The sequence below is a fragment of the Lissotriton vulgaris genome, chromosome 5, assembly GCF_964263255.1.
Source record: "Lissotriton vulgaris chromosome 5, aLisVul1.2, whole genome shotgun sequence".
In the NCBI taxonomy this organism is placed as follows: Eukaryota; Metazoa; Chordata; class Amphibia; order Caudata; family Salamandridae; genus Lissotriton; species Lissotriton vulgaris.
This window is the reverse complement of record NC_141693.1, coordinates 1,891,004,523-1,891,031,660: the sequence shown is the minus strand read 5'-3', so window position 1 is coordinate 1,891,031,660 and position 27,138 is coordinate 1,891,004,523. Positions and strand designations below refer to the sequence as shown.

At 42.0% G+C, this 27,138-nt stretch overlaps 1 protein-coding gene across 2 annotated transcripts in view; it reads right to left on the bottom strand.

Annotated features, from left to right (window-relative positions):
• LOC147717637 (E3 ubiquitin-protein ligase TRIM39-like) overlaps positions 1–27,138 on the bottom strand; it is a 231,007-nt gene that overhangs the window by 166,312 nt on the left and 37,557 nt on the right. The window contains exon 4 of one of the 2 annotated variants that reach the window (XM_086924430.1): positions 7,961–8,191. The exons of the other annotated variant lie outside the window; for it this stretch is intronic. Coding sequence (XP_086780556.1) covers positions 7,961–8,191 — 231 coding nt within the window. The remainder of the gene's footprint in view (positions 1–7,960; positions 8,192–27,138) is intronic. 2 annotated transcript variants of the gene reach the window in all.

The window sequence follows — 27,138 nt, the reverse complement described above, 5'->3', positions numbered from 1 at the left end:
TGGAATATGACCAACACTCGCTAGCCTTCCTTGATCTTTTGATCACTGTATCCTCTGAAGGTCTAAGATCTGAGCTCTACAGGAAGCCAATGTCCCGTAACTCGTTATTGCAGTATGACAGTTGTCACCCCAAAGCATTACGCGACAACTTGCCGTTTGGACAATTTTTGCGTATTCAGCGGAATTGCTCCACCAAAGAGACTCTCGATACATGCCAAGACTCTAGAAGAACGACAGCCAGAGGAACTACCCCAAAAAAACTAATATGGAGGTCTATGAAAAGAGCAGCTAACAATAACCGTGAATCACTGCTCGAAGCAGCTCGTCCTAAAATACAGAACCAACGGATTACCTGTGTGAATACCTTCAGTACTAAATCAAATGCTGTTCAACGGATTGTTAGAAAGCACTGGAGTATTCTCAATACAGGTACTGACAATTTACAACAGCCTTTGTTTGCGTTCAAAAGAGGTACCAGTATCAAGGATCAACTGGTACACACCAGACCGCCTACAAAATTGAATCATCAAGTGGGTACATTATGGGACATGCCACCGGTGGTAGGACACCATCCCTGCTGCAATTGTGCAGCCTATCCAAAAACTAGACGCTCCACTAGTATTGATATTGGGAGCAGCCGCCCTTGGGAACAGAGGCGATTCACCAACTGTAATAGCAACAACTTAGTCTACATGATTTCATGCCCCTGCCATCTGAGGTATGTCGGGATGACGACAAGAAAGATCAGAATCAGAATTTCTGAGCATAAGAGCACCATTAGGTGCAAGAAACAGGCAACCCGACTCACCAATCATTTCTTAGAGGTAGGGCACAAACCCACAGATTTTGAGTGGACAGTACTTGAGCAACCACATATCCCAGCACATGTGACTGACATTTCCAAACATCTTTTTAAACTTGAACAAAAGTGGGTGTATAAATTAAATTCTGACAAAGCAGGCCTGAATGGGGATATCCCATGGATGTCGCTATAGTGACACTCTGGATACTAAGATGATAGAGGCTTACTCATTCATAGTACATTATATATATCCACTCAATAACCTTGTCTTATGTGGAACAAGTGTATCTCAGAGTATGAACTAGATACATAAAGTATATTAGATATACTCTGACATCAATAAGGTTTTCCACATCACGATTGGTACACTTGGCCTCTACTGTGAGTATTGTACACTGTAGACCACACCAGTACTTGTGTATTGACACCTTCTACACAATTTGATGACACTTCCTTGATATTTGCGGTCATCATTAGTTTCACGCTAGACCCCTAGCTTAGCTCCTAGTCAGGTATAATACTGTTGATGCGACACATGGCCTTGATTGAAAATATCTTCTACCAAAACGGGTCCCCTTTTTTTGCCATTATTAATAGCTTATTTCTTCATCTAACAATCTTGCATATGGGTCGATACGGGTTATATATTGCATCAAGTTGATTCACAATATCAACCTCCAGTTTATACATTCTTTAATAAATTCGGGGGAATCTATTGAACATATCCTCGATCTGAAGTTCGGCCCGTGATCCAACTACGGAATAGAAACACCATGGTATTCTAACTACATGCCCCAGAGGCATCGGGGGCTCGCAAATGCAGGCTTCATACATTTCTTAGACGCCACTTAAGAGATTATTACTTGGGAACTACATTCCCCGAGATCCTACGGGGTTTCTGACGACATAACCAAGGTCCAATTAGATCGCACCCCATGGAAAACAAAGATGGCCTCCCGGACTGTCCCGTTACCTCCCCAAACAGCCCGGTTGGATGCGTGGAGTACCGATGGACAGGTGAGTGCCGTTACTAGAGCCCTGTATATCCTGTGTCTAGTCTATAGTTTTGCTTTCTATGGCTTCGGATACTGATATTCTGTTGTTCCGTAATCTCGTCATTAAAACAATGTTTTCCCCCGTCAACTGAGCACTCTTTTTCTCAGACTGTTTTTTACTTAGACCACTTGCCCGCGCCAACCTGAGTGAGTGCTACACCTCTAGAGCGGACCCGTTAAGTACGCCGCATCTGGCTTCTAATGCGGTGTATTTACTTATACGAACATAGGGACATTCTCTCTTGTCCGGCTCTTACTCAAATTGGATATTTATTTGGCACCAATGGTTGCTGGGTGGTGAACAAGATATATACCGATCTTTTCAGAAATAGTGGGGTTGCTTTTCCAAATGAAGGGGATTGAATAACTAACTTTTGCAAAAATGAATCCAGCCCTCTTTTGCAATAACGCGCCTAGCCTATGATAATGATAATATTAAGATGCACTGACGGAGTTTAGATGTTTTGAGGCTAGTCAGCTCCTATTATGAGCAGACAATGACGAGGCACCCAACAGGATTAATTGCTCTTATTACCTACAGCATTTTCCCATAACTAGCTTGCTGTATTCTACATATGAACAGCTCTAATCGCGGTTCTAGACCTGGAAGGAAGTCTATTTTAACACTATTTTAACACTGCTCAGCCGTCGCTTAGTTAATCATCACTGTTTTGCATATATCTCTCTAAATTACAGAGCGGTGCCCCACAATCCTGAGCTGTAGCCAGGTGAGGAGATGCACGTTCCTCTCGCATTCAAGGTGAGCTAGAGGTTTTCCCATCATATTGAGATGGGTAGAGCTGAATTAACAGTAATGAGCCATTAGAACAGTGGTTACCAAACTGTGCGCCGCGGCGCCCTGGTGCGCCGTAATGAGGTGCCAGGGGCGCCGCGAGCACGATGTAGGAAATTGCAGCTACAGGCTGATGGACCTATGTGCAGTGGCGCAGCTGGGGGAGGGGGGTTCGGTCCGCCGCAGGCTGCACTATTTTAGGGCCAGCATTCAGTGAACAAGCACACAGAGTCTGATTAAAAAGGCCATAGGTTTTGAAAAAAATCTAATACTCTTATCACCGAGCTTTCCCGTGTGTGTGCGCGTCTGCACCAACGGGAGCGCGAGAAAGTGAGCTGGCTCGCAGAAGAGACTTCAGTGCATCCGAACTTTCCCAAAACAGCCTTTAACTAGGCAGTCACTGTAACAAATGAGGTTAGCGAACTTGTTGGAGAAACAAGGCTTTGCACGAGGCGCCTTTCCAATCTTTTAATTTCTGTGGTTAAAATGTTTGCCTTTGTGTGCTTGTGCGGGGGAGCAGGGCTTTATTTTAGTGAAACTTTGAGGTCCTAGAATGCAGCTTAAAATGAGTGGTGTGGAGATGGGTTAGAATACCTTTATAGCAGACACGAAATAAACCAGGGCTTTCACCAGGACTTTAGGTGGGGGTGGGCCTTGCTAAGCCTCAAACCCAGTAGCAATTGAAATCCGTCTTTAAAACTGGCCGCTATCTGGCTCTATATTCATGTCCGTAATTTTACTAGCAAAAACTCTAATTGTTTTCTCAACAATGACTGTAAAAAGCATTTCGATATTCCGTATTAGCGATGCAATTTCTGTTTACGTGTCACATGTTTTACTTTATCTTGCATTCCCTGGGAGTATTTGCTTTTTCAAGGTGTTGTGTTTCTGTAGTGTTTTGATACACCAAATGACTCTTTTATAATGGTGCATATTTTAAACTGAGACGCCTCCAGATGTCTGAGTGAGCTCAGGTTATGTGAGTGGGCGGTTCAAGGTGCACCATTGAGAGGTCTCAAGCTGAGACAGAAGGCAGTGCGACTTTCTCACAGTGTCTGCAGTTTGGTTCTAAATGTGTACAGACTGTATGACTATGCACCTCCAGTCCTTGGCCTCTCTTCAGAGCGATGGCTACATATGTTCAGTTGTAATTGTGGGAAAGTGCGAGATATGCAGATGGACGATTGCAGAAAGATGTGAGGAGGAAATGGGCATAATTGGGTAACAGAGTGGGAGACTTCATAAGAAAGTGGTGTGAAGGGGTGAACTGGGTTGTCTGAAGCACTCGAAAGGGCACTGCCCTTTCCATAGACCTTACTATGTTAATTTGCAGGCTCATATTTTCAGAATTGAAACATTTTAGATTCTAATTATTCCCAATAATATTATTGTTGTTACTCATTTATCTGCTACTGCTAACAAGCACTGGCAAAGCTAATAGGTCTGCCTTGATTTGGGTGTGTGCATTGGTTGTGCTGTTACATGTCAGGATGCAATAATAGAAATCTCATAGAGAGGCATACAATTACTGGTTAGGTGGCACGCTCTGTGAAACATGGAGTTCTAGTTTACATGTTTTAAGCCACACCATTAACCAAGTAGGCCATGCCTCTTAGAAAAGGAAGTCTGGTTATGCTTATTTGACCCTGCTCCATTTTGAGAGCTTCCTACACTTTTGATCAAACTTATTACATTGGATATAACAGAAAAGTGGGGACGCGGCATAGAAAGGGAAATATGGCTGAGAGCAAGGGGGGTACAGTAGAGTGAAGGGCACAAGGGACTGTGGAGAGAATATAGGGGCAGTGAACACAAAGCCAGTAGGGTCTGTGCCTAATTAGAGATGGTGGTTGCAAGTCAGGCCCACTGGCAATCATTTTGGGGACTGGCAATTACTTTTCCTCACCAGGCTTTGACCCGAAGCAAGAAAGTGAAAAATCATAAAAGCCAGAAAAAGAGAAAGTGAACAATGGAGAAAAACGTGAAGAGGGAGAATGTAGTAACCCTGCAAGAGAGAATAGGTTTGGGACCAGGCACTCTGTTGGGGGAAAAAACGATGGATTCGGATGCAGGCAAAGTGATTGCCAGTGGATTAGATCAATAATTCAAGCATTCCAACCCTTACAATACCTTCATTGAGTCCCAATTACTTTAGGGAAGACAACTGGAAGTACTCCCGAAGTCGGGCTTATATCCCCCCCACCCGCCCACCGGTAAAAAAATGGTGGGGAGCCACGGCCAACTGCCGGGTAGGTCAAGGGAGCCACAGGTCAAAAAAGTTTTGGAACCACTGCATTAGAACTAGACTGGCTCACATGCATGATAACTTAACTAATGATAGTACTGTTATCTTCATTTCTTTGTCTGTCTATGTTGTGTCTGTGTCTTGGTGTCTCCTACGCCTGGAAACATCCCCTCTACACAGGAGGACTGAAAGGACTGAGCAGGTGATATCTTTATCATTTATTCTGTCCTTTTAAAAATCTTTTTATGTAGTATAAAGCAGTAGCAAAGTTAATAGTGGTCCTGATGAAGCAGTAGATACCTGTATGGATCATAATATCTGCAGAAACATGTCGACCTGAAACATCAAGTCAGTAGCTATTTGTTAAACCTACTGATTCTTTGCACTCATATTGTTTTTAAATATTGGAAGTGGACGGCTATTGAATAAAGTGTCGTTTGCGTTCACTCTCCAATTTTAAAGGGCACATTTTTTCATGCACTGCTTTCAGTTGCCAACACATACTAGCTGTTAACCTCCCGAGTTCCAATACACACTAGGTTAGTCATTTCACTACTAATCTTTGGTGAAGTGGCAACAACATGGACTCCCCACTCTGTGAAGTGGTCCATATGATGGAAAGGGCGGCACAGTTTGAGTAACTGATGGATATTCTTCCACATTGTGTAATATCCTGTTGTATGCCTTGTTAGTATACATGTTGGACACTATGAGTTGAGACACACAGACTACTTAGATATATTTTTTTCCAGTAGACCCACAGTTACTCTTTCGTAGTTTATATGTTCTGTTCAGGGGGGCTGTAATTGTGCGTAGGTCTCTAAATATTCCCTTGGACCCTCCTCCCACCCGTTAGTTGTTACTGTCTACCAGAGCTGCCAAAACAGCAAAAAAAGAACAGCTAAAGAGGGACTCAAACTTAAAAGTTACTGCCTCACTGCGCTCCTTTTTTAAGATCCAAGAGAAGCCAGTACAGAGAGACAATTTAACCAACGCAATGTAATGTCTGTGTCATCACTGAAGACAATGGAGTTGCCATACAAATACCAAGCTCTCATGTTAAAAGAGCTGAGGGGGTGCGAAGAACACCCCACCGAAGCTACTTTAGAAGGGGCCCCACAAATAGAGGATGACCTACAACAAAGCAAGCCTGCCAAGGAACAAGGTAGCAAGCAAGTTATGGACATGTATAGCAAACAGGGAAGGTGTTATAAGCAGCAGGAAGGAATTCAAACTCAATGGTGAATTGAAGATAATGACTTGGAATTTGAATGGGCTAAGAACTAGGGGGAGGCGTCAACTTTTTTATTTAATATCTTAAATTGCAAAATTGCGATATCATTATATTACAAGAAACGCATCTTCTAAGAGATGAATGGCTTGAAGCCATAAAATACGAGAATTGGATTGGTGAAACTGTTTGCACAAATCAAGCATGTAATATCAAGGGTGTAGCCATTATTATCAGAAAATCCGTTTTTTATGTTGGAAGGACAATTAGTAGATTCAAGAGGAAGGTGGGCCAGAGCAAACATAAAAGTTAGAGACACAGCTTTCACTGTGGTGGGATACTATGGCCCTAACATAGATGACCCCACGCCTCTTCAATTGTTATACACGCAGTTATTATTACAGTTTACACCAATTATATTAGGAGGTGATTATAACATCTTATTAGATCCTAAAAAAGATAGACATCCCCCACGCTGTCTTAAACCTACTTAGGATGCGAGAGTGCTTAAATAGGCTCAAAGATGAAATGGGTCTAATTGATATCAGGAATTTAAAAGGGGACCAAACAAATAATTTCACTTTTAGAAACTATAAATATGGCCACGCTTCAAGAATAGATTTTTTCTTAGTTGATAAACTTTTAAGTAACAATGTTAAGAAAGTCCACCAATTTGCCTGCACATATAAATATTAAGCTTGAGTCAGGGCAGGGCGAGAAAAGGTGGACTATGGATCGGGCACTCCTTTTAGATCAAGAAATCATTCATGAACTAAGATCTACAAAGGACAAATTACTTTAAGGAAAATGGTAAGGGGAAGTGTCTAAAATGATAGTCTAGGACGCTTATAAAGTTGTTCTTAGAGGTAAACTAGATCGCATAGCGATAGGCAAAAATGAATTGAAGCTTAAAATATCACGAATAGAAGCAGACCTACTAGAGAGGCAAGCTAGATTAGAAATTTCAACCTCTTAAGAAGACCAAAATAGCTTAAAAGACGAAATAATTAACTTGAAACAGGAGCTGACCTTAGAACCAGAGGAAAAGATAAGGCAGAGATGGCAAGCTAGTACCCGGTCAAATTATGAATTTGGGGAGAACAGCGGTATATTGTTAGCTTGGAAGCTTAAGACCGACTCAAATAGAAACAAGATAACTGCTATCCATAAGGGAAACGGTGGACAAATAATAAAAACTAGATTTTTGTATGCTAGTGCCAATGCAATTAAAAGGCTTGGACTCGAACCTTAAGGTCTGCTTTGGAACTACTGGGGGATTAGTATTCCTCTTTTTCTTTTCCTTTCTAATTTTGTTTAAATCCTTTAGTTTATAAAGTGAGTGTCCACTCATAAGTATCTTTTATTGCTAAAAATAAATTAAAAGGTCACACACAGCTAGAGAAAAGAGGGATGGAAACAGATAATTAGAAAAAAAGCTAAGTTTTAATTTTGTTTCTAAACTTTAGTTGATTGTGCAGGGATGATCAAAGATAACGCCTTTCCGTTCGAGCAAGTTTGATCATTGGTACTTGTAAGAGCAGTAGAACAATTGAGCATAAGAGGCGAGAGGTCCTGGGTCTTACAAAGTTTAAATGCACGCTTTTTTTAGCCTAGGAATAATTTCCTAACCACACACAAAAAAACACCTACGCAATATTTGATGTTGATTTTTCCCCCTGGGCTGAGACAGACACAGTGAGGGTAGGGTAGTGATGCCTAGTTGAATTTTTGTTATCATATATCACTCCTGCTGGTCCAGATTACAAAGTTAGTGCTTTCTGACACTAAAACAGTTACGCTGATCTTGTTGTATCGATTTATAAACCTTTCTTACCTTCAGTAGCTCCACATCCTGCTGCTGCCACTTGGATTCGAGCTCCGTGATCAGGCTCCTGAGGTCAGATTGCTGTTCTTCTAATTTAGTTAATGTCTCCTTGATACTCTGCAGATTGTTCTTTTCTTCCTGCTCCAGATTTTTTAGGTAACAAGAGTTTTCCTTCTCCAGAAACTGCTTGAGCTCCTCACATGCTTTAGCAATTCGCTCTCTCTGGCTTATGAACTTGGCCTGAAAAATTAAAATGAATAGCTTATTCACATTGCTAGGTCCTCAGACATATGTAATACGTTTATCAATTGGCTCTGGGGATAATCCACAATGACAATTTTCCAATCATTCAATGGCGGTCTTATCTGCCATATTAGAGAAAAAGGTACATAGTAGAACAGTAGAAGACGGAGCAGGTAGTTCTATCCCTCCCATGGATATTTCCTATTCTGCTAGGTTATACATTAGTGGATAAACAGAAGTGTTCCGTTTTATCTGAGAAGAGAATGGAATGACTGGGTTATAAGCTTTGATAGATCGATTGGCAAAGTAATAGTGTGTAACAACACTGATCATTTGTCATGAACTTCACTGTGGCAAGACAGGAATCAGACAGGACTGGGAAATGAAAGCTGACTTGGAAAAATGTACGAATCCTGTCCTCATTTTCACTATGTGAGTTTGACTCACATAGGGTCCTCCAGGGTAATATTTTCCCAAAGATACTTCTGGATGAGTAAAGCAGTTATAGCAGATTTATCAGCAAGACTGAAAGGGATCTAATGAAATATGTCAATACATACTGAGGTTACTACAGTACCTAGTAGCACTAGTCCTCCACAGCATCTACTCGTGAATGCACTTATGTGAAAATTGAGTGCCCGACAAGAACTACTAGGAGATGCTTTCTTTTCATCAATCCGTTCATCAGCCTCTGGATGGGCCCAAGCACCTTATGCATCTCATTTCACATACTATTGCTCTGCAAGTAACTTTTGATCCTTCAAGGAATAAGACAAGTGCAAAAATGTAAAGTTAAGATGGACTTAACCCCTTCCAGGCTCATGACGAGCTGGGCTCGTCATGGTGTAGCCTCCTCAAACACTGATGACGAGCCCAGCTCGTCTTGAACAATGGGTTTTTAAAAATATCAGCATGGGTGCAGAATTCCACTAGCACGCATGTGGTTAATAGAGACGCTCGACAGATGTGTTGCAATAGCTACATTATTTTCTGGGTCAGCAACACCAAACACATATTGTTCATCTCATTGGAAATAGGAATGTCTTTCTTGATCATGTTAAAGAGGTCTCGTAAGAAGCTGGGTCTTTTTGCACAAGGGATCTGCTCTGTCCCCTCTGAATTATGCAATCTTTCTGGGGTGTGGTGTGTGTATGCACGTCTCAAGTGGCGAATCCTTGAGATGCCTTCCCTCAACAATGGTATAAATAGGCACATTAAATCTTACAGTACAACAGAAAATATGGTTTATATCATCACAGTTTTCCTTGAGTATTTATTTTAAATTAAGGTACTGTGATAAAGGGGTTACATTTGTAGACATAATATCCTACAAACATTGCAAGAATCTATCAAGTGTTAGGTAAAAGTAATATACCTTTCCAGAAAATCAATATTGCCACAAAGAAATTAATGTTCTATGACGACCCAATATCGCTGCCAAGGGCCTGGATTGGACGAAACTTGGCATGACAGCCTGCATAATCATTTTTTTGTATAATGGAAACAGTCAAACAGGACCTCTAGCATTACTAAATTAGTGAATACAACCTGCGCTCATACGGTTTATTGCCATTTCTGAATACTGGCATTGTATATGTGTACAAAAAGTAGATCAACTACTGACTTGACAGTGCTAGGGAATTTGCCATCCCCACATACCAGTGCAAAAGACACGTTATGTCCATGAAAAACCAGGGACCAAATACTTCTAACCCTATTGCCATCTAAAACATAAGCAAAGAACATAATCATTGGATAATTAATTTCATAAATACCATTTGTTTACCCACTTAAACATGATTGTTTTTGTGCTACGATGAGGAAAAATATGGTTGCCATATTCTTTCTTTATTCATGAATTTGTCACACATTTGACCATGTTTTCCGGAGTAAAACACTAACAGGTATCACACTTTCTGTGTCTCAAGAATGGCCAACGATCTGACTGTGGGCCCCGGGGAACAACGGGTGTATTACATTTATTTCTAAGTCAATTTCTCAATCTGAATCCAACTCACCACCACCACCACCACTGAAATGAGCAAGAAAGCCCCCCCAATCAATCTGTAAACACCTGCCCAAGAAAGAAACCTGCACGCAGTAAGAAAATAAAGGTTTACATCAAATAGAAACTGTCCCAGTTAAAAACAATAAGCCTACCAATAACTCTATAATTAGCAAGCTAGATGCCCTTGGTAAGGCATTTAAGCTATTTAAGACTAAATTCAACAACGTTCTGTAGGCTATACAAACCAGCCCAACAAAAGTGAAAACTAATACCAACTCCTGTCTGGACCTGTTGAACTCATTTGGAAAGGGGCAAACACCAAACACATTGTGACCTGGCCGCACACTGTAGAGGATCGGTTTAGCCGGCAGCAAATAAAGCACCCTTTGCTGGCCCCAGACTGCACCCTCACATTTATCCAAGTGTCAACCAAAGCGCCCAGTCTGGTAGAATGAGCGATGGGAAGACCCCAACACAAGAAGTCCCTGGGTTGGGGGGTTGTTAAATATGAACCGGAGTCTTGTGTAGGTTCAATCGTAGGTTTATTGAAGTTAAATAAATGATCCAATACACCCACAACCAGAGCCGTCCAGTCGTGAAGAGGCCAACGTCCAGAATGACGTGCAAGGAATCTTCACGACTGAAAAGCGGCATTCGAGAACAACAAAGATCTCTCGTGCTTGCAAGCACGAGAGAGTAGGTATGAAAAAGGAATCAGGCAAAGTAATAATAAATATATAACATCTTCCCCTCTAGGAAGGGTAACAAAGAAAACAAACATTTGGAAATACAAAGCTACTCCAAAACATAGTCTCTCAATCTGCAAGACAACTGCTTCAAACGAAAAGCTCTTTTGGTTGCCACTTCAGAGGTCTCTTTGAAAACTGTATCGTGTGGTAATGACGAATTTACAGGGACAACAAATTGTGAAGTTGCAGAAGAAGCAGGAACCGCTTCCAAGGGAAAAGGAGAATGTACAGGAACCACGGGCTGAGAAGATGTGGAAGTTTCAGCAACGGGATTGGAAGAGGAGGGTTGAACATAAGTCAAATCAAACCAATCACAGTGCTCAGACTCTGAAGTGGCATGTTCCTTGATGACGAGGACCTGAAGTAGAGATACCTTAACAAGAACCCGCTTGTTCCACCATCCCTGGTCATCAAGAAGAGCTGAAGCTTTGCGGACTTGTGTGACCAAATTTGGAGAAGAGAATTTAGACCTCCCTTTTAAAACTCTTTTGGGATTCTTAATGAGCACCATGTCCCCTTTTTGCAAAGGCTGATCAAAAGAATGTTTGCCTTCATCAAAACGTGATTTCATGGAAAATTGTTTAGCATTCACATGTTCCTTAACAGAAAAAGAATTATCAGACGAATTACAATCCTTATATAACCAACTAGGATTGAGAAACGAATGAACTTTTCTTTTTCTAAGTAAGGTAAATGGTGAGACACCAGTTGTAGAGTGTGGAGAGGTATTGTAAGCCCACACTTTGTCATGAACAAAAGGCAAAGGATCTAGCTTAGAAGAAATGGCAGTTTGAACACCCTCCTTAATAATACGATTACACCTCTCAACCAAACCATTTGAAGAGGGTGAATACAAAGCAACTTTGTAGTGAGAAATATCATGACTTGAGAAAAGAGCACATTTTTCGTGAAACAAAATGAGTACCGTTGTCGGTAACGATGGTTTTAGGAAAGCCCTCAATATCACATACAGACTGTAAACATTTAACAGCATTGTCTGTAGAAGCAGAGTTGCAAAAGGAATAATAGAGCCATTTGGTATAGTAATCAACGAGAAGAATTAGAAACTTGTTCTCAATTGGTAAAACATCATATGGGCCAGAAAAGTCCAAAGCCACTTTGTCCCATGGACCAGCCGGAAGGGGAACAGGACATAAAGGAGTGGAAAGAGTTTTCCAATGTTTGTCAGAAAGTATACATTGGGTACAATTATCGATCATCCTTCTAATGTGAGAATCCATGGAAGGCACCAGTAAAATTGTTTGATGCGTTGACAAGTCTTTACAATACCAAGATGACCTTGATGAGCAGAACGAATAATATGATCACATACTGACTGAGGAGGAACAAATAAATCGTTACGCATGACCATATTATTGACTAAAGAAAGATCCTCAGACACATTTGCAAAACCTTTAAAATCAGAAGACAGAGTTCTGCGTTCAGGCCATTTGTTGACAATAAACTCTTTAACTTTAGAGAGAATAACATCATCTTTATAAGCTAAATTCCATTGAGCCTCAGAAATGGGTTGACATTCAGCAATTGCATCAATGGTGGCAACGACACTCAATGTCATCATCAACAACGGAATCATCAGTCAAAGACATTCTTGAGAGGCAATCTGCCCTGAAATTCTTGCCCCCGGAGATATGCTTGATAACAAAATGAAATTCGAGGAGTTTGGAAAGAAGGCGAACAAGTCTGGCAGAAGCCCTATTTGAGGTACTGTTGGACAGCATGTGCATAAGGGGCTTGTGATCTGTGTAAATCTCAAACTCACGACCCCGTAAGTAAGATTTGAATTTTTGAATAGCCCAAACGCAAGCCAGAGGTTCTCTTTCGATCGTACTGTATCTAGTTTCAGCAGAAAGAAGTGTTCTGGATGCAAAGGCAACCGTATGTTCTTTGCCCTCGACCCATTGTCCCAAAACGGCACCCAAACCAGTAAGACTGGCATCAACAGTGATAAAACACTTTGAGCCGTCCAAAATAGAATGCAAAGCAGGTGAGTCCTCAATGATCTTTTTAACTTGATCGAAAACTTTCTGCAAGTCTTCAGACCAAACTAATTTCACTCCCTTCCTTAAGAGTGCTCTCAAGGGTTCAACAATCTGTGCGTAACCATGCACAAACCTAGCGTAATATTCTGATAAACCCAGAAAGGAGCGAAGGGCATCTCTGTCTTTAGGAGGTATGGCGTCTCTGATAGCTTTAACTAAGGAGAATTTGGGTCTAATGCCATTGGGAGAAAGAGAATGACCCAAGTAATCTAATTCTAGAACCCCAAACTTACATTCGTCATGCCTAACAGTCATACCAGCTTTTTCCAAAACTTGTAAGACAGTGTTGAGAGTGTGATTATGTTGAGAAATGTCCTTAGCGTAAATCAAAATATCCTCCTGATACGCTTGCACGCCAGGAATGTCTTGAAATAAATTGTCCATCAGTTTTTGAACAATGCTGGCTGCCGAGGCCAAGCCAAAAGGAAGCCTAAGGTACTTCAAAGCACCAAAGGGAGTGATAAAGGTTGTTAATTCTTGGGATTTAAGAGATAAGGGAATTTGGTGGTAAGCAGACCTAAGGTCCAGGAGGGAGAAGAATTTAGCCCCACCCAAGTTAGCCAATAGATCATGAATTTTGGGAAGTGGGTGACAATCCACGATGATATTATTATTCAGAGAGCGTAAATCAGCACACAATCTCACCTCCCCAGTTTTTTTGCGAACTAAAACTATTGGGGGAAACCCATTCTGATAAATCACAGGGAGCAATGATTCCTTCATCGCATACATTTTTCAAAACACCTTTTAGTTCATCTCTTGCACTCAAAGGAAGAGAACGAACTTTGTGAATGACGGGTTGAGCATTGGGTTTGAGTCTAATTTCATGCTTAAAACTAAGAACTGTACCAACCTTATCTTTAAATAAGTTTGGAAAAGAACTTAATAAATTGTCCATTTTGACTATGGGAAAAGAAAGATCTGAAATATGAAAGTTCCCAGAATCATGACTAGTGTAGTAGTCATGAGGGATATCACCTAAAGCAATAGGTTGATCAGAGCCAGGTTTGAGAATCAAATCCATTCTGGCTAAGTCAAACCAACCTAAAATATCTCGGCCCTTAAGAGCAACGTAGACCTTGGTGAAGGTGTATCTGCCAAGACAAGCAATGTTTGAATAAAAGAAACCCAGCATGTCGATGTCCTTCTCGCCAAAAGCCTTTGGATTGACATCAGATTTGGAAAGAACAACCTTTTCACCCCAATTAGCATAAAATGTGAGACCTGATAAAATGGTGATGGGGGAACCAGAATCAGCTTTGACTTTAATTGACACTGTACCAATTATCAATTCGTACAAGAGACTCTTAATGTTAGAAAATTCAACAGAATCACATTCAATAGATAACATAACATCATTGAGTCTGGTAGAGCAAGATTCTAAATTCTCTTGAAATTCAATATTATTGACTCTTGTACATTTTTTGCGACCCCTGCACACAGATGGAAAATGACCAATTTTCTTGCAGGAAGAACATTTTTCCCAGATGCAGGACAAGAGGGAGAATTGCCAAGATGGTTTCTTGACCCGCATCTATAGCAAATGAGAGGTTTCTTATTTTGTTGTCTTGAAGAATTCTTAACGAGGTCAATAGAAGTAAAATTTGAAGCTTGATCAACCAAATGAACACAAGGTTGAGAGATGCTTTCTTGTAAAATTTTAGAGGAATAAGTTGCTCGCTCAATCCCTTTTGCGATATCAATTGTTTCTGATAAAGAAGGATTTTTACAACTCAACAAACGTTCCTGGATTTTTTTAGAAAAACAAGCAAAAATGAACTGGTCTCTGATAGAAGCATCTGTACTAGCGCCAAAGTCACAGGTAGAAGGCAGAATTCTGAGTTGAGCAATATAGTCTTCTACACTCTCATCAATACTTTGTTTGTGTTTGAAAAAGTTATGACGTTCCAACACAATACTAGGCTCATCGTCGTATTGTTTATTGAGTCGAGCAATGGCTTCTTGATAAACGTTCCAATTGTCACCAGAAGGAGAAGGAATATGAGGAAGAATTTCAAAAACTTGAGCAGCAACTCCCAAACATCCATAGAGAATGGCAACCTTGCGAGGAGGATCATATTTAGTAGCGTCAATGGCTACCAAATAGTTCTCAAAACCTTTGAGCTAGTTGCGCCAGATAAGAGGAGGTTTTCCTGGAGTTTGCAAAAAAGGAGCTGGTGTTTGAAACTGTTGCGAAGAAGCCATGGTAAAACAAGTTTGTTAAAGAAAAAATAAAAATGAGAGAACAAAACCTTGTATTTAAAAATGTTTTATAATACTGTGGGTAAGCGTGTCTTAGCAAAATATGATGCTTTGTTAAATTGGTAAACTTGGTAGACAATGAGGTGTGGAAACCGCTGCAAAGAAACTTTGCATTTGTAAATGCTTCGTTGTTTATGTAGAAAGAACGTGGTTAAGGAAAAGTGTGCCTATCACTGAATTTGTGATAGACAATAAAGCGTGTCTATCGCTGAAGAGGACTTTGATTTGTCGATGTTTGGTATTTAAATAAACATGGTAGGCAATAAAGCGTGCCTATCGCTGTGATTGTTTAAATGAAATGGAAGGCAGCAAAGCGTGCCTATCGCTGAACGAAGGCTTGAAAGATCGCTATGGGCGGGTGCTTGAAAATGGCCGACATGCGCCGTTGTCAAGGATACAGTACAGCGTAACTTTTGACAGGCGGTGGGCTTAATTGAAGAATTGAAACGTAACGCGCGTGAAGTAGCGCGAGAAGGAAGCTGACGATGAACGCGCATGATGACGCGCGAGGTGGTAACTGACAGTTTCCAACTGCGTTGGCAAAAGTTGAAAAATGTCATGAAATCCGCACGGAAGGACACTTGGAAGGAAGTACTTTAAAGCATACGACCTGAAGCAGAAGGAGTTGGACTGGAGGCAGAAGACGAACAACAGCAGTGTCCGGGTGAGTCTTGGAGACTTGACTGGCGGTGGGTGCAGGAAAATCCCGATCGTCGCCAATATATGTTAAATATGAACCGGAGTCTTGTGTAGGTTCAATCGTAGGTTTATTGAAGTTAAATAAATGATCCAATACACCCACAACCAGAGTCGTCCAGTCGTGAAGAGGCCAACGTCCAGAATGACGTGCAAGGAATCTTCACGACTGAAAGGCGGCATTCGAGAACAACAAAGAAGAACTCTCGTGCTTGCAAGCACGAGAGAGCAGGTATGAAAAAGGAATCAGGCCAAGTAATAATAAATATATAACAGGGGGGAAGCAGATCTTTAGACTCTACAGCAGGGACTCTGTAGCAGTGACTTCACTGATAGCTCATTATCCACAAGATCAAATGGAACAACTAGCCGACTGCCTTGACCTCCCCAGGCTGAAACCCCATATACGATTGTCTTGGCCAATGTTCCTCCTTTACCTACCAATAGAATTGGACTGCATTGAGAAATAAGTTGCCAAATTGGCTGGGCTTAAGCACAGGTTTAACTGATCTACTATTCAACAATATCAAAATGGGGAGGAGGGTTAAATGGGTAGGGAAAGGTAAAAACATTCTCCATGGTGACTGAACAGTCCTGTCATCATTTCAACAACTTCCAACTTTTCTCTCCCCCTGGGCTATTTCTATCAACCTGTAAAACGGGGATGAGATGGAGACTGGGGTGTGTCGTCAACCCAGGACCCACACAGTATTCTAACTTTTCAATACCAACTTGTAACCGCTTCCAAAGCTTGGCAAACTTGGATGGGCCGGATTGACTTAACGGAGAGACTTTATTTGTGAATGAGGAAAATCTAATGATCTCCTCTAATTTAGCCTTCGATGGACTTATTAGGGAGTCTTCTTTACTTAGTGAGAAGACCCAGCAATCACCTCCAGCTTAGACAGAGAGGAACCTACTTCGCCACATGATCGAACCGTCCAACCCCCTAGAATTAATCTGCAGCTGCTTCGAGCACCAATGATCAGTCGAGTCACCTATGAACAGCTTAGTTATATATTTTGGAGCGTGGAAGTCTTGCGGAGCAAGAGGCAAAATCAAGAATGTCTAGAGTTTGTAGCTGGCTTCCACTTTATATGTACACAAGTGACTTGGCTCACGGAGCCAATTTCATATGAATGGGTATATAATAAACTTTACCTCTGCTATTCCTTCTCTGCACGGTAGATCAAAGGGGGGGGGACTATGTACTTATGTTTCTAATAGTTTACTACAATTCACGAACATCACCATGGTAGCACAAACCCCCTTTACCAATTAATTCTTTGCAACTCACAGGGTTTTGCTAGACTAGCAATAATACATTTTTATAATAATGCCATTATTCGAGTTACAATAGATACACCACACAAACTGAACGACGACCTGGAACATATTGACACAAATAATAACAAGTATACTGTATTTCTCAGTGGAGGCGATTTTAACTTACGGTTGTGCAACGTACAGTCACCAAAAATCTGTGGTATGACAAATGTAGAAGATTCCGATCAAACCCACATCCACCATAATATTTATGGGGATAACATTAATGCACTAATATTTAAGTTTGAGCTTGCCCCTGCAAATGAGATCTCCTGCCCCATGCCCCCGTAAGTGTACGTTCAATGGGAGAAACGCACACAGTATCATTGATCACGTTTTACTTTCCTTTAGGTACCCTGCCCAGGCTTTCAACTCTATACAATATGTACTAGGGCACATAAACAACTAAAGGATGCTGTACATAAAAACCCCCTGATGTAGCATTAAGGTGCAGACCTGTAGAATTGAATACAAGAATGTGATGAAGTTAAGAAGTCACAGATAAGGGAAAAGGCCTGGGAAACCTTATGTGAAGCATGCACCAGGAATGATAATAGAGCTTTCTGCAAGGTAATTAACTTTGCACTATTGAGAGCAGAAGAGTCCCTATGATTGATATAGCCATAACGGTGGAAGATTGGATAAAGCACTTCACTAATATTTATCCTTTACTTACTGTGGATCCTGTAGTAGAGCAGAAAGACAGTCATTCTACAATCGCCGCAGATTCCCCTCAGACTCCCCTTATGGTCCCCTTCAATGTGGAAGAAGTCAACAATGCAATACTGGCAAGCAAAGGAGGCAAAGCCTCAGGACTAGAAGCAATCCCTGTAGATTTATATAAAGAGACTACTGCGCTATGGGGGACCCTACTGACTTTAGTACTTAGGGCAAGTTACACAGTTGGTTTTTTATCAACTTGGGCTGATCAATCATCGTTCCTATCTACAACAAGCATTTGCAATGCAATAGGCCTCGCATTCGTAATGTTTAAAGTTGTTGGTATTGTAAATGGCAATGTTTTTTGCATGGTCTGGTCTGTTGTGCACCCTCAGACCCATTGAAAAGCCCCCCACCCGAGAGCATGGTCTGGTCGGTGGTGCACTGGTTCACTCAGACCCCATGAACAGGCCCTTCTCCCACAGAAAGCATGGTCTGGTCTGTTGTGCACCATCAGACTCCATGTGGAGCCCCCGCCTCCCACCTGAAAGCATGACGTGGTCTCTTGAACACTCTCTGCCCCATGTTAAGCCCCCTTCCCCATCTGAGAGAAATATAATGTGGATATTAACGTTCACAGTCTGAGAGAAATATAATGTGGATTTTAACGTTCACCCCAACGGGGTCCCCTCTTCGCGTTGAACAGATGTTTATTGCTAAAAAAAAGGTAATAAAAGTGCCACTTGTGAGAGGTCTCTAGCGCCTACGTCTAGGCCTCCGGAGTCAAAGCTCCTTGTGGCGCAGAATAAAAAAGCAAGTGGGTGATCTGGTGCCTTAGTCTGTGGATAGACCCCGCACTGCCCCTCCCCCTCCCCCTCTTAGCAGCGGGTGTTCTCAGTACTGGGTCCACGAGGCCTGTAGGGACCCCCCCCCCAAATAAACACACACAGATGGTTACACAATACCTATTTACTTATGACAGCGCTGAGGAGGGAGAAAGAAAGAGGACGGATCAAGAGATGGTATTGTATGGCGTAAGTGCGGCAGGAAGCAGGAGACTGAGGAGTACAGGGATTAGAGTGCGCTAGAGGAAAGAGGGTAGCCAGCAAGAGACAGGGTAGAGAGCAAAAGATAGGGCTAGATAGTATGAGGCAGTGTGTAGGGTGCAAAAGACACTCGGATAGAGAGCAATAAAGAGGTAGAGGGTAAGAGAGGGCGTGTAAGGAGCAAGGTACACTGGGATAGCAAGAAGAAAAGTTTGGGTACGAGACGAAGGGGTAGAGAGTAAGAGATAAAGGGAGGGACGATAACGGTCTACCCTAAGCTGTATACAATGCCCCTTCTGTTACACCTTTGTCCTGCAAACCATTGAGGCAGAGGAACTCCTGGAAAGAGGAGACAGGACAAGTGGGACCACACTTAGCTTTTGCTTACTTAACTCTGGCGTGCAGCCTGAGGGCTCTTCACCAAGGAGAGCATGTGAGCACTGTGGGAATACATCCAGCTGAACTTGGTAGAGGGGGGGTAAGGGGGATCAAAGAGCCCGCCGAAACCTACCACAAGATCGGGTGCAAATCTCTCCATACGAGGAGCCAGGCTTGTGCCGCCTGTTGTAATATGAATCCAGTCCAGGTGTCTGCCATGTTTGCCTGCGTCCCCACATGTTGCGGCCTATAACATGACCCACGCACCACACAACCATGAGGCCCTTCTGGAAACTTTCGTCAGAGGGGGTTAACAAAAAAAACTAAAACAGAAAGCGCGTGCCCCTGAAATGGACACTGCCACCCCAAAAACCAGTAAGCCGATAACAGCCTGCGGGAGACATCTGGGGGAAGAGGAGTGAGTTGCTGCAGCAGAATCCAGGAGTTTGAACCAAGCAGGTTAGGTCACCGGAAACCTCAATGGTCACTGCTACAGGTCCAGCAAATACAAGCTCAGACCTGCAACACATCGCCCCCTACCTGTCACCCGCCTGAGACCATCCAACCAGGCAGGACGGGTAGCCGACTGACTGAAGTGTAGCACCTCAAACACCGCTCCTGCGCATGCCTCAGAGCGCTGCTGCCCCATACCATGCTGCGATCACGGCAATGCTTAGTAAGACAGCTACCAATTCAGGCAGAGCTCACGTTCCGTGAGCAGCAGTGCAGGGAGTATTTGGAACAGGACGGCTGACAGAAATACACAAGTACACTAGCCCGGGTCTGACCAACATTCATTCTCACCACATGAGGTCAGCCATGCTGTAAAGTGCAACTGCCTCCAAACCGCCCCCACTCTTCACTCCCAGAATGTGCAATATGAATATGCATACATAAAAGAAAGAGTAAGAAGCACCGCGCGATTACACCAGTTTTGATGTGCACCGTAAGAAAGTTTGTGGGGACCCAGTGGCAAAAACAATAAACATTATTTCTTAAGCGCACACAAACTTTGATGCGCAATTACATTATGGTAATGAAATGGCGAGGCCATACACACAAAAAAAAACTGGTACTGAAGAAACTAACCTAAAAGAACTGGAGACTGCTCGCAGCCTGGCGAACTGCCATTAGGAACATAACACAAGTTAAGGCAATGAATAGGACCAACAACAAAAACAAGCATCGCGGCACCCTTGCTCCACATCCAGGCCGGGGAGGAGACATTGGGGTGGGGGCACGTGAGGGCTGCTCGCGCATGCGCTGGCCCTGGATCTGCGGCTCGTGCCCAGTGGCGGCCCGGCAGACTTTAAATGCCGCCATACTTTAGGGAATGCAGCGCGACTCATGCGGCCTAGGGAGGGGGCCGCCAAAGCGCCCATGGAAAAAATAAAGCAGAAGGCCAGTGGGAGCCCACCCCGCCTTCGTGAATGCCGCACGGCCAAAGCAGGATTTCAGCAGGGGCTCCTGTGATCAAGACGGAGCCCGCGTGGTGCTGCAGTATGCCGATCAAGACACGCGACCAGCGCAAAGTCCCCACAAGAGCTCGTAAGTGGGGTATGCTGTACATTTAAAGCATTTAAAACAAAACTTACATGTTTAATGCGGTGTTGTTTACATGTGCACTAAAAGCCTGGTGTAAGTGCAATGTCGACTCGAAAGTGAAACTCCATGCTTTTGCCTGGGACACGGGACAGGGGATGTGCGCGTGCCTGTACGTGCACGTCCAAAGACCCCAATCGCCACGCGTGCCCCGGTCTGTAGCCGCATGAGAGGCAAGTCAATAACAATAAGTCTCGCTGCGGACAGCGCTTGGCGCTGCGTCGCTAGGTGCAAGACCTAAAAAGGGAGATCGGTCCAACCCGTCTTGTTACAGACGGGATTTCTCTGCTCGATTCCCTGGCGAAGATTGCAGGCCGTATTATTCGGAATAGACTGCAAGATTGGTCTGACACCGATAACATCTTATCAGATTTGCACTATGGTTTTCAAACTGTGGTTGGGACAAAAAAGCAGATCCTTAATCGAAGCTTGTTAGTCGGGAAGTACATTAAAATGAAATAGGGAAATGTGTATCTAGTCTTTGGTGATCTATCCCCGGCCTTTGATTGAGTCACCCACGCTAAATTGAGGCCAATCATGAAAGACCTGCGGGTAGAGACATCGATCATTAGCTTCCTGAGGGATCTATACTCTGGTTGCAAAGCCAGGGTTAAATATGGTACTGAACCATTTAGGGTGGAGAGGGGAGTGAGACAGGGCTGTGTCCTGGTTCCTTTCATGTTCTCTTTATATATAAACAGTGTGGAAGCCGTACTTGCAGTGTTATATTCCATTGAGGTTCCCTAGAATAGGCGCAGGTAATATTTTAACCTTTCACCTATATCCTTCCCTACATTACATACATAACTGTTTACAGGGATTGACCTTTTACCCAAATACGAAACTGCATTCAGAACGCGGGTTTTCCCTATGTTCAAATCTCATAAATTATGCATGAGGTTTCATGGAAGCACAGCAGGACTACCGGCTCCTGTATAATATCTCTGTACAAAGTTCAGGTCAGACGTCACCCTGCAGGCCGGCATAGTAACACAGCAAGGTAGGACCCCTGGGGAGACCGATGGGTATATATATACAACACATCTTGCTTAGAAAGACAGGAGACCAAGACTTTCCTGCCAACACACTGACCAGAGACGCGGAGGTTCCTGCATGCAGACACTCCAGCTTGCAGCACTCTTAACACATCCCTCGCGGGGTGTCCAACTCGAGACCAGGAGGGTCACTTCAGGAAATGAGGGTTAGACTAAATCCTACAGGGATTCTTGGCTTACCATCTATACACGCTAGGTACACGAACGTACGTCTAGTTAGCAGGCATCGTAGGAGCTCGCACTTGTTACTGTCATATATTTTATATACCTGTATGTATTCACAACTATTGCGAGATGGTAGAACTATACCATCCTTTTACTTTCACTGTACAGCTGATCATATATCTTTGCTACTGTCTAACTGTTGTTGCAGCAGCACATCTATTTTACACTAGAAAAACAACTGTACAATAAATTCTTATTGTAATACCCCCGACTGTTTATTCTGTGTAACTCTCCGAGACAAACTAAGTGAGCACGAGTGACTGAGCAAAGGTAGTACATTGTTTTCGCGACCCTGATGGATCAGTGTTGTCAGGTTCTGAGGTTGCCTAGAAAAATTCTCTCCTTGATAAGAGGAGATTCTAGTGGCACTGTGAGCTAGCGGATACATAAAGGCTAGGGGGATGTACAGAACCAGTCTGCCACCAAACCCACAGTTTATGTTATCCAAACGCGCAGATACTGTATGGGTAATATAGGAACTACATGACATCAGCATCAACTAAAGACCTCCCCCAAGTAGTAACACACCCTGTACTAGCCCACCTCTATGCGGACACTGCCGTTCCTATGGCACGTACCCCATTAACTCTCCAGACACTGCTCGTAAACTTTACAGAATATATGCAGGATCTTGGTCTCTTAGTGAATCAATTCAAAACCTTTGTTATGAAATGTGGGCAGAAAACTGCGAATTGCCGATCGATGAAAATAGACAGAGCATCTATTGATTTCACTAATACTTTTTCCTATTTGGGAATTTTATTTGATAATGAGAGCTTATGGAACATCGCTATTGTGAATAGGAAACTGCAACTTGTTGAAGCTTGTATGGCTCTTAAGAGAGTTTGCTGGACAATTTTGTTCTAACCCACCAGAGTAGATGTTGTAAATTTATAAAGCTAAATGTCTCAGTGTTGCACTATATGGGGGCGGGTGTCTGGGGTCATAAGAAATGTAGTGACATACAATTGATAGAGAACAACTTCTTTAGGTACCTTCTTGCAACCCCTAAATGAGCCCCAGTTTATGTATTTGAGCCCCATTTATCAATGACCTACTCATTAGGTTACAGCCAATTTTACTTGGTCATAAAGTATGGACAAGTAAATACACAGATTTAAATCGTGCCATAATTAGGGATTGCCTCAACTCAAGTAAACATCAGTGTATGCCGTGGCTCGCCTATATAAAACATTTCTGCATCGACCTAGGTCACCCCGAGAATTTTTAAAAACCTGAAACACTTGACCTGATTAGCAGGAATTCTTTCTAAAACTAAGCAATGACACACCTGGAAAATCTGAGACTGACAAGTAAAATCTCCAAACCCAATGTTTATAAGAATCAAATTATTTTAACTACTTTTAATATGCAACCCTACCTTAAAGCAGTTTTAAATGCAAGACATATGTTCCTCTTGATTCGTTTAAGACTGGACATCTTTCACCGGCTGGTCAGTTTTCCAAATATGAATGACTGGTCTATATCCTTATCTAACTGTCCCCGTGATGATACAATGGCACAGGATATTATATATGTGGTGCTCTTTTGTAAAAGTTATAACCACCAGAGGAAGCACTATATTACACCGATCATAAAACCCCTACACTTTACGAAATGTCGACCTGTGTATCGATATATAAAATCTTTGCCTTCCTTGCACGTTTGTAGTAATGTGGCATCCTTTTTATAGGCATTTTTTAATGGCAGAAAGAATACGCCCATAACCTTCCAACAGTAAAGGGATACAGGTATAAGATTCACCATGATCTTAGGATAAGGACCGTGCATACATGCTGCTATTGGTATCCCTCCGTCCCTATAATTGATAAAGATTTATTAATGCCTGCCAGGGTAGGTGGGGAGTGCAAGGCCGACCCAACATGAGGAATTTGTCCTCCCTCAGTATTCTGGCTCCACTTAATTGTAATTAAGCATCGTATAGGGATTTTGCGCGCATGGTTTTTTCCTTACTGGATGAACTATGAACTTGGGGAAGGAATTTTATTGGATGTGATTATTCTTTATTATTACACTCTGGCATACTGTTGTATCGCTCATCGATTACAGTGTGTCTTATTCTGAGTTTTGTTGTATACTTCCGCACATACTTGGAATTGCTGCAATGAACTGTATACTTTTTTGAATGTTTTTGATAAACCGCTTTTATAGTTGGCTACTTGCCTTCGAATAAAGATATATTGATTGACTACATGTCAGAACTATTCACATCAGGCCTAAGTTATAGAACCGTTAACGTTTACAGAACAGCTATAGCTACAGGGCACTCCTGGACAGCGTCTCCGTGGGTCAGAACTCATTGACTAAGAGAATAAGGAAAAATATGCATGTACTAAACCCACCAACTGCAAAATACACTGCCTTATGGGACATTAAAGACGTTTTACAGCTTCTAACTTCCTGGGGCGACAACTCAAACCTGTCTCTCAAACATATTACCTATAAACTTACAGTGATACTCTGCCTGGTGTCCTTTAGGCGGACATCAGACGTAAAAGCCTTAGATGTCACTAGCAGGGCCCATCAACCTGTGTATGCTTCTACCTCAAAAAGAGAGCCAAGTCTAAGTCATCTTCTATTCTTTCTTTCCACAGAATGAAATACTTTGCATTGTGAAATGCTTGAAAGAGTATGAAGGGAGAACTGAAAACTTGAGAAGAAATGCAACACAATTACGTATTTCCAATAAATGGACTCATAAGACAGTTTCTTCCCTTACACCAGCGAGATGGGTGAAAGAAGGTATGAACGAGAGGTGTGGATGTCTGTTTTCAGGGCCCACTCTCTTAGGGGTGTATCAGCTTTCAAAGCTTTTATCTTGGGTGGAGGCCAGCAAGATATTCTTAGAGCTGCAGACTTGTCGAATGAAAATATGTTTAAAAACTTTAATTTCAGGTCAATCACACACGTGATTGACAATGTGTTAAATACACTTTGAACTTGCATTATGTTAGATTCCGTGTCAAGCCATAACATTTAGATTTTTTACAACCGGTTGGGCAGAAAATTTGGATTTTAATAAAGACACGGAGTCTAAGATTATCCCTCCATTTACATTGTTGCCCAACCCCAGTGAAAATAAAAGAATTCGCAAAATGTTCTTGTTTTTCCTTTTTCAGAATAAGAAGTCTCATATATTTGAAATTGTTAACAGTGAACCGTTTTCCACTGAAGTTTAAGTTTTTCTATGGAGTTATATATTCAATAGTTGCTGCTGTGAGCTGGTAATAAAGGAGATTTGCATACTCTTAGCCTCTGTGTCTTTCATAAATTCCAGATTTTCTGCCCAACAGCTTGTGAAAAATCTAAATTGTCACAAGTTGAAGGGGTTGTTTCTAGTTGGCTTGTGCAATGGGGACAAAAACCTAGTCAACATGAAAAACCAATTACTATTATTGTGTCAATCTTGTTTTCAATTTGGTTGTTTCTTTATTTTTTAGCAATAATACTCATTTGCTGTTTTTCATCCTTTCCCGAAGAATGGCTAGGAACTCAGAGCTAAAATATAAATATTGCAACAAAAAGTCTCAACAAATTGGGTTTTCATTTAAACATTGCTTCAGTTTATTTACCAACTTAGTTTATATGGAGGGAACATCACAAACTTCATCTTGTCAATATGGAGACTCATTTATTATGAGTGAAGAAATATAAAATTACAATGAAACTTAAGTGTGACACGGTTTATAAAATTTGGAAAATTAATACATACACAAACCTCAATATTTCCAAAATTCTGTAATGTTGGAGTGTTCAATGGACTGAATTCTTGACCTAAAGATCGCGGCCATCAGCCTCATACCTCTATTGGATCATGGAAATCCTCAGACTCTTGCAAAATTCTTGTTAACGTACCGCAAGTGTACCGTATCCGATTCACAACGGGTTAATCAAGAGATGATGTTCATAAATCCACTATAAGTAACAGATGCTTCTCTCTGGGCGTCTCAGAAGTGAAGGGCCAGCTGGCATCAGAAAAAACAGTTGTGGTAATTAAGGGAGGTTGCAGCAAAAGCTGGAGCAATGCAGAGACTGTCCCAGTGATCAGTGTCGAATTACACAACTAGGCAAATATACCAAATACCAGGAGGGATTAATGGAGCAGGGGAGAAACAAAAATGGTGTACCCCCTATGATGTTGTTCCCTCATAACTTTAATTGTACTAACTGTGTGATGCATGTAAACTAATCAACAAAAATAAGCCAAATAAAAAGACGTTACACGTGGGAAAACAAATTGCTTTTTGCAAAAACTTTATTTACTAATGGAAAATGAGACTAACTAATATAGAGCAATAAGGATGTAAAATTAAGAGAATAATACCATGTATTTGTGCTTTGTAGAAAAAGTTATTGTGGCAATATGAATACAAATGGTAAGTAAAAATGCATATATGTGGCTTCGCTAGGTAACACTTGACCGGGAAAAATTAGAAAGGGGGGAGGTAAACCGAAGTGGTTTATTTGCTTTATCTAATTTCTGGTATATTTGTTTTCATATTAGTTCCCAGTTGGCACAAGAGGCCTAGTCTGAAAAGTGGCTGTTGAAAACGCAAATGGTAAAGCTGGCCCCCACGCATGCATAGTGAGAAAGAAATAAAAGTCACAAGAATGGCTTATGCCCAGAGGGAGGGATGTCAAGGCCAGCATGGCCTACCGGTGGAAGTTTTGCCAAAGTTGAATGGATTCAAAAGCCTGGGAAAGAATGAACTCTCAGGACTGTGTGCGAGGAATTGATTCAAACAGGAGAAGAAAACTATACAAGTACATGTAAATTATTTAATTAGCTCATGAGAAACCAAGGCGTGATTCTGCAAATTTCAAACTGGTTTTGAACAAGGTGGACATGAGGT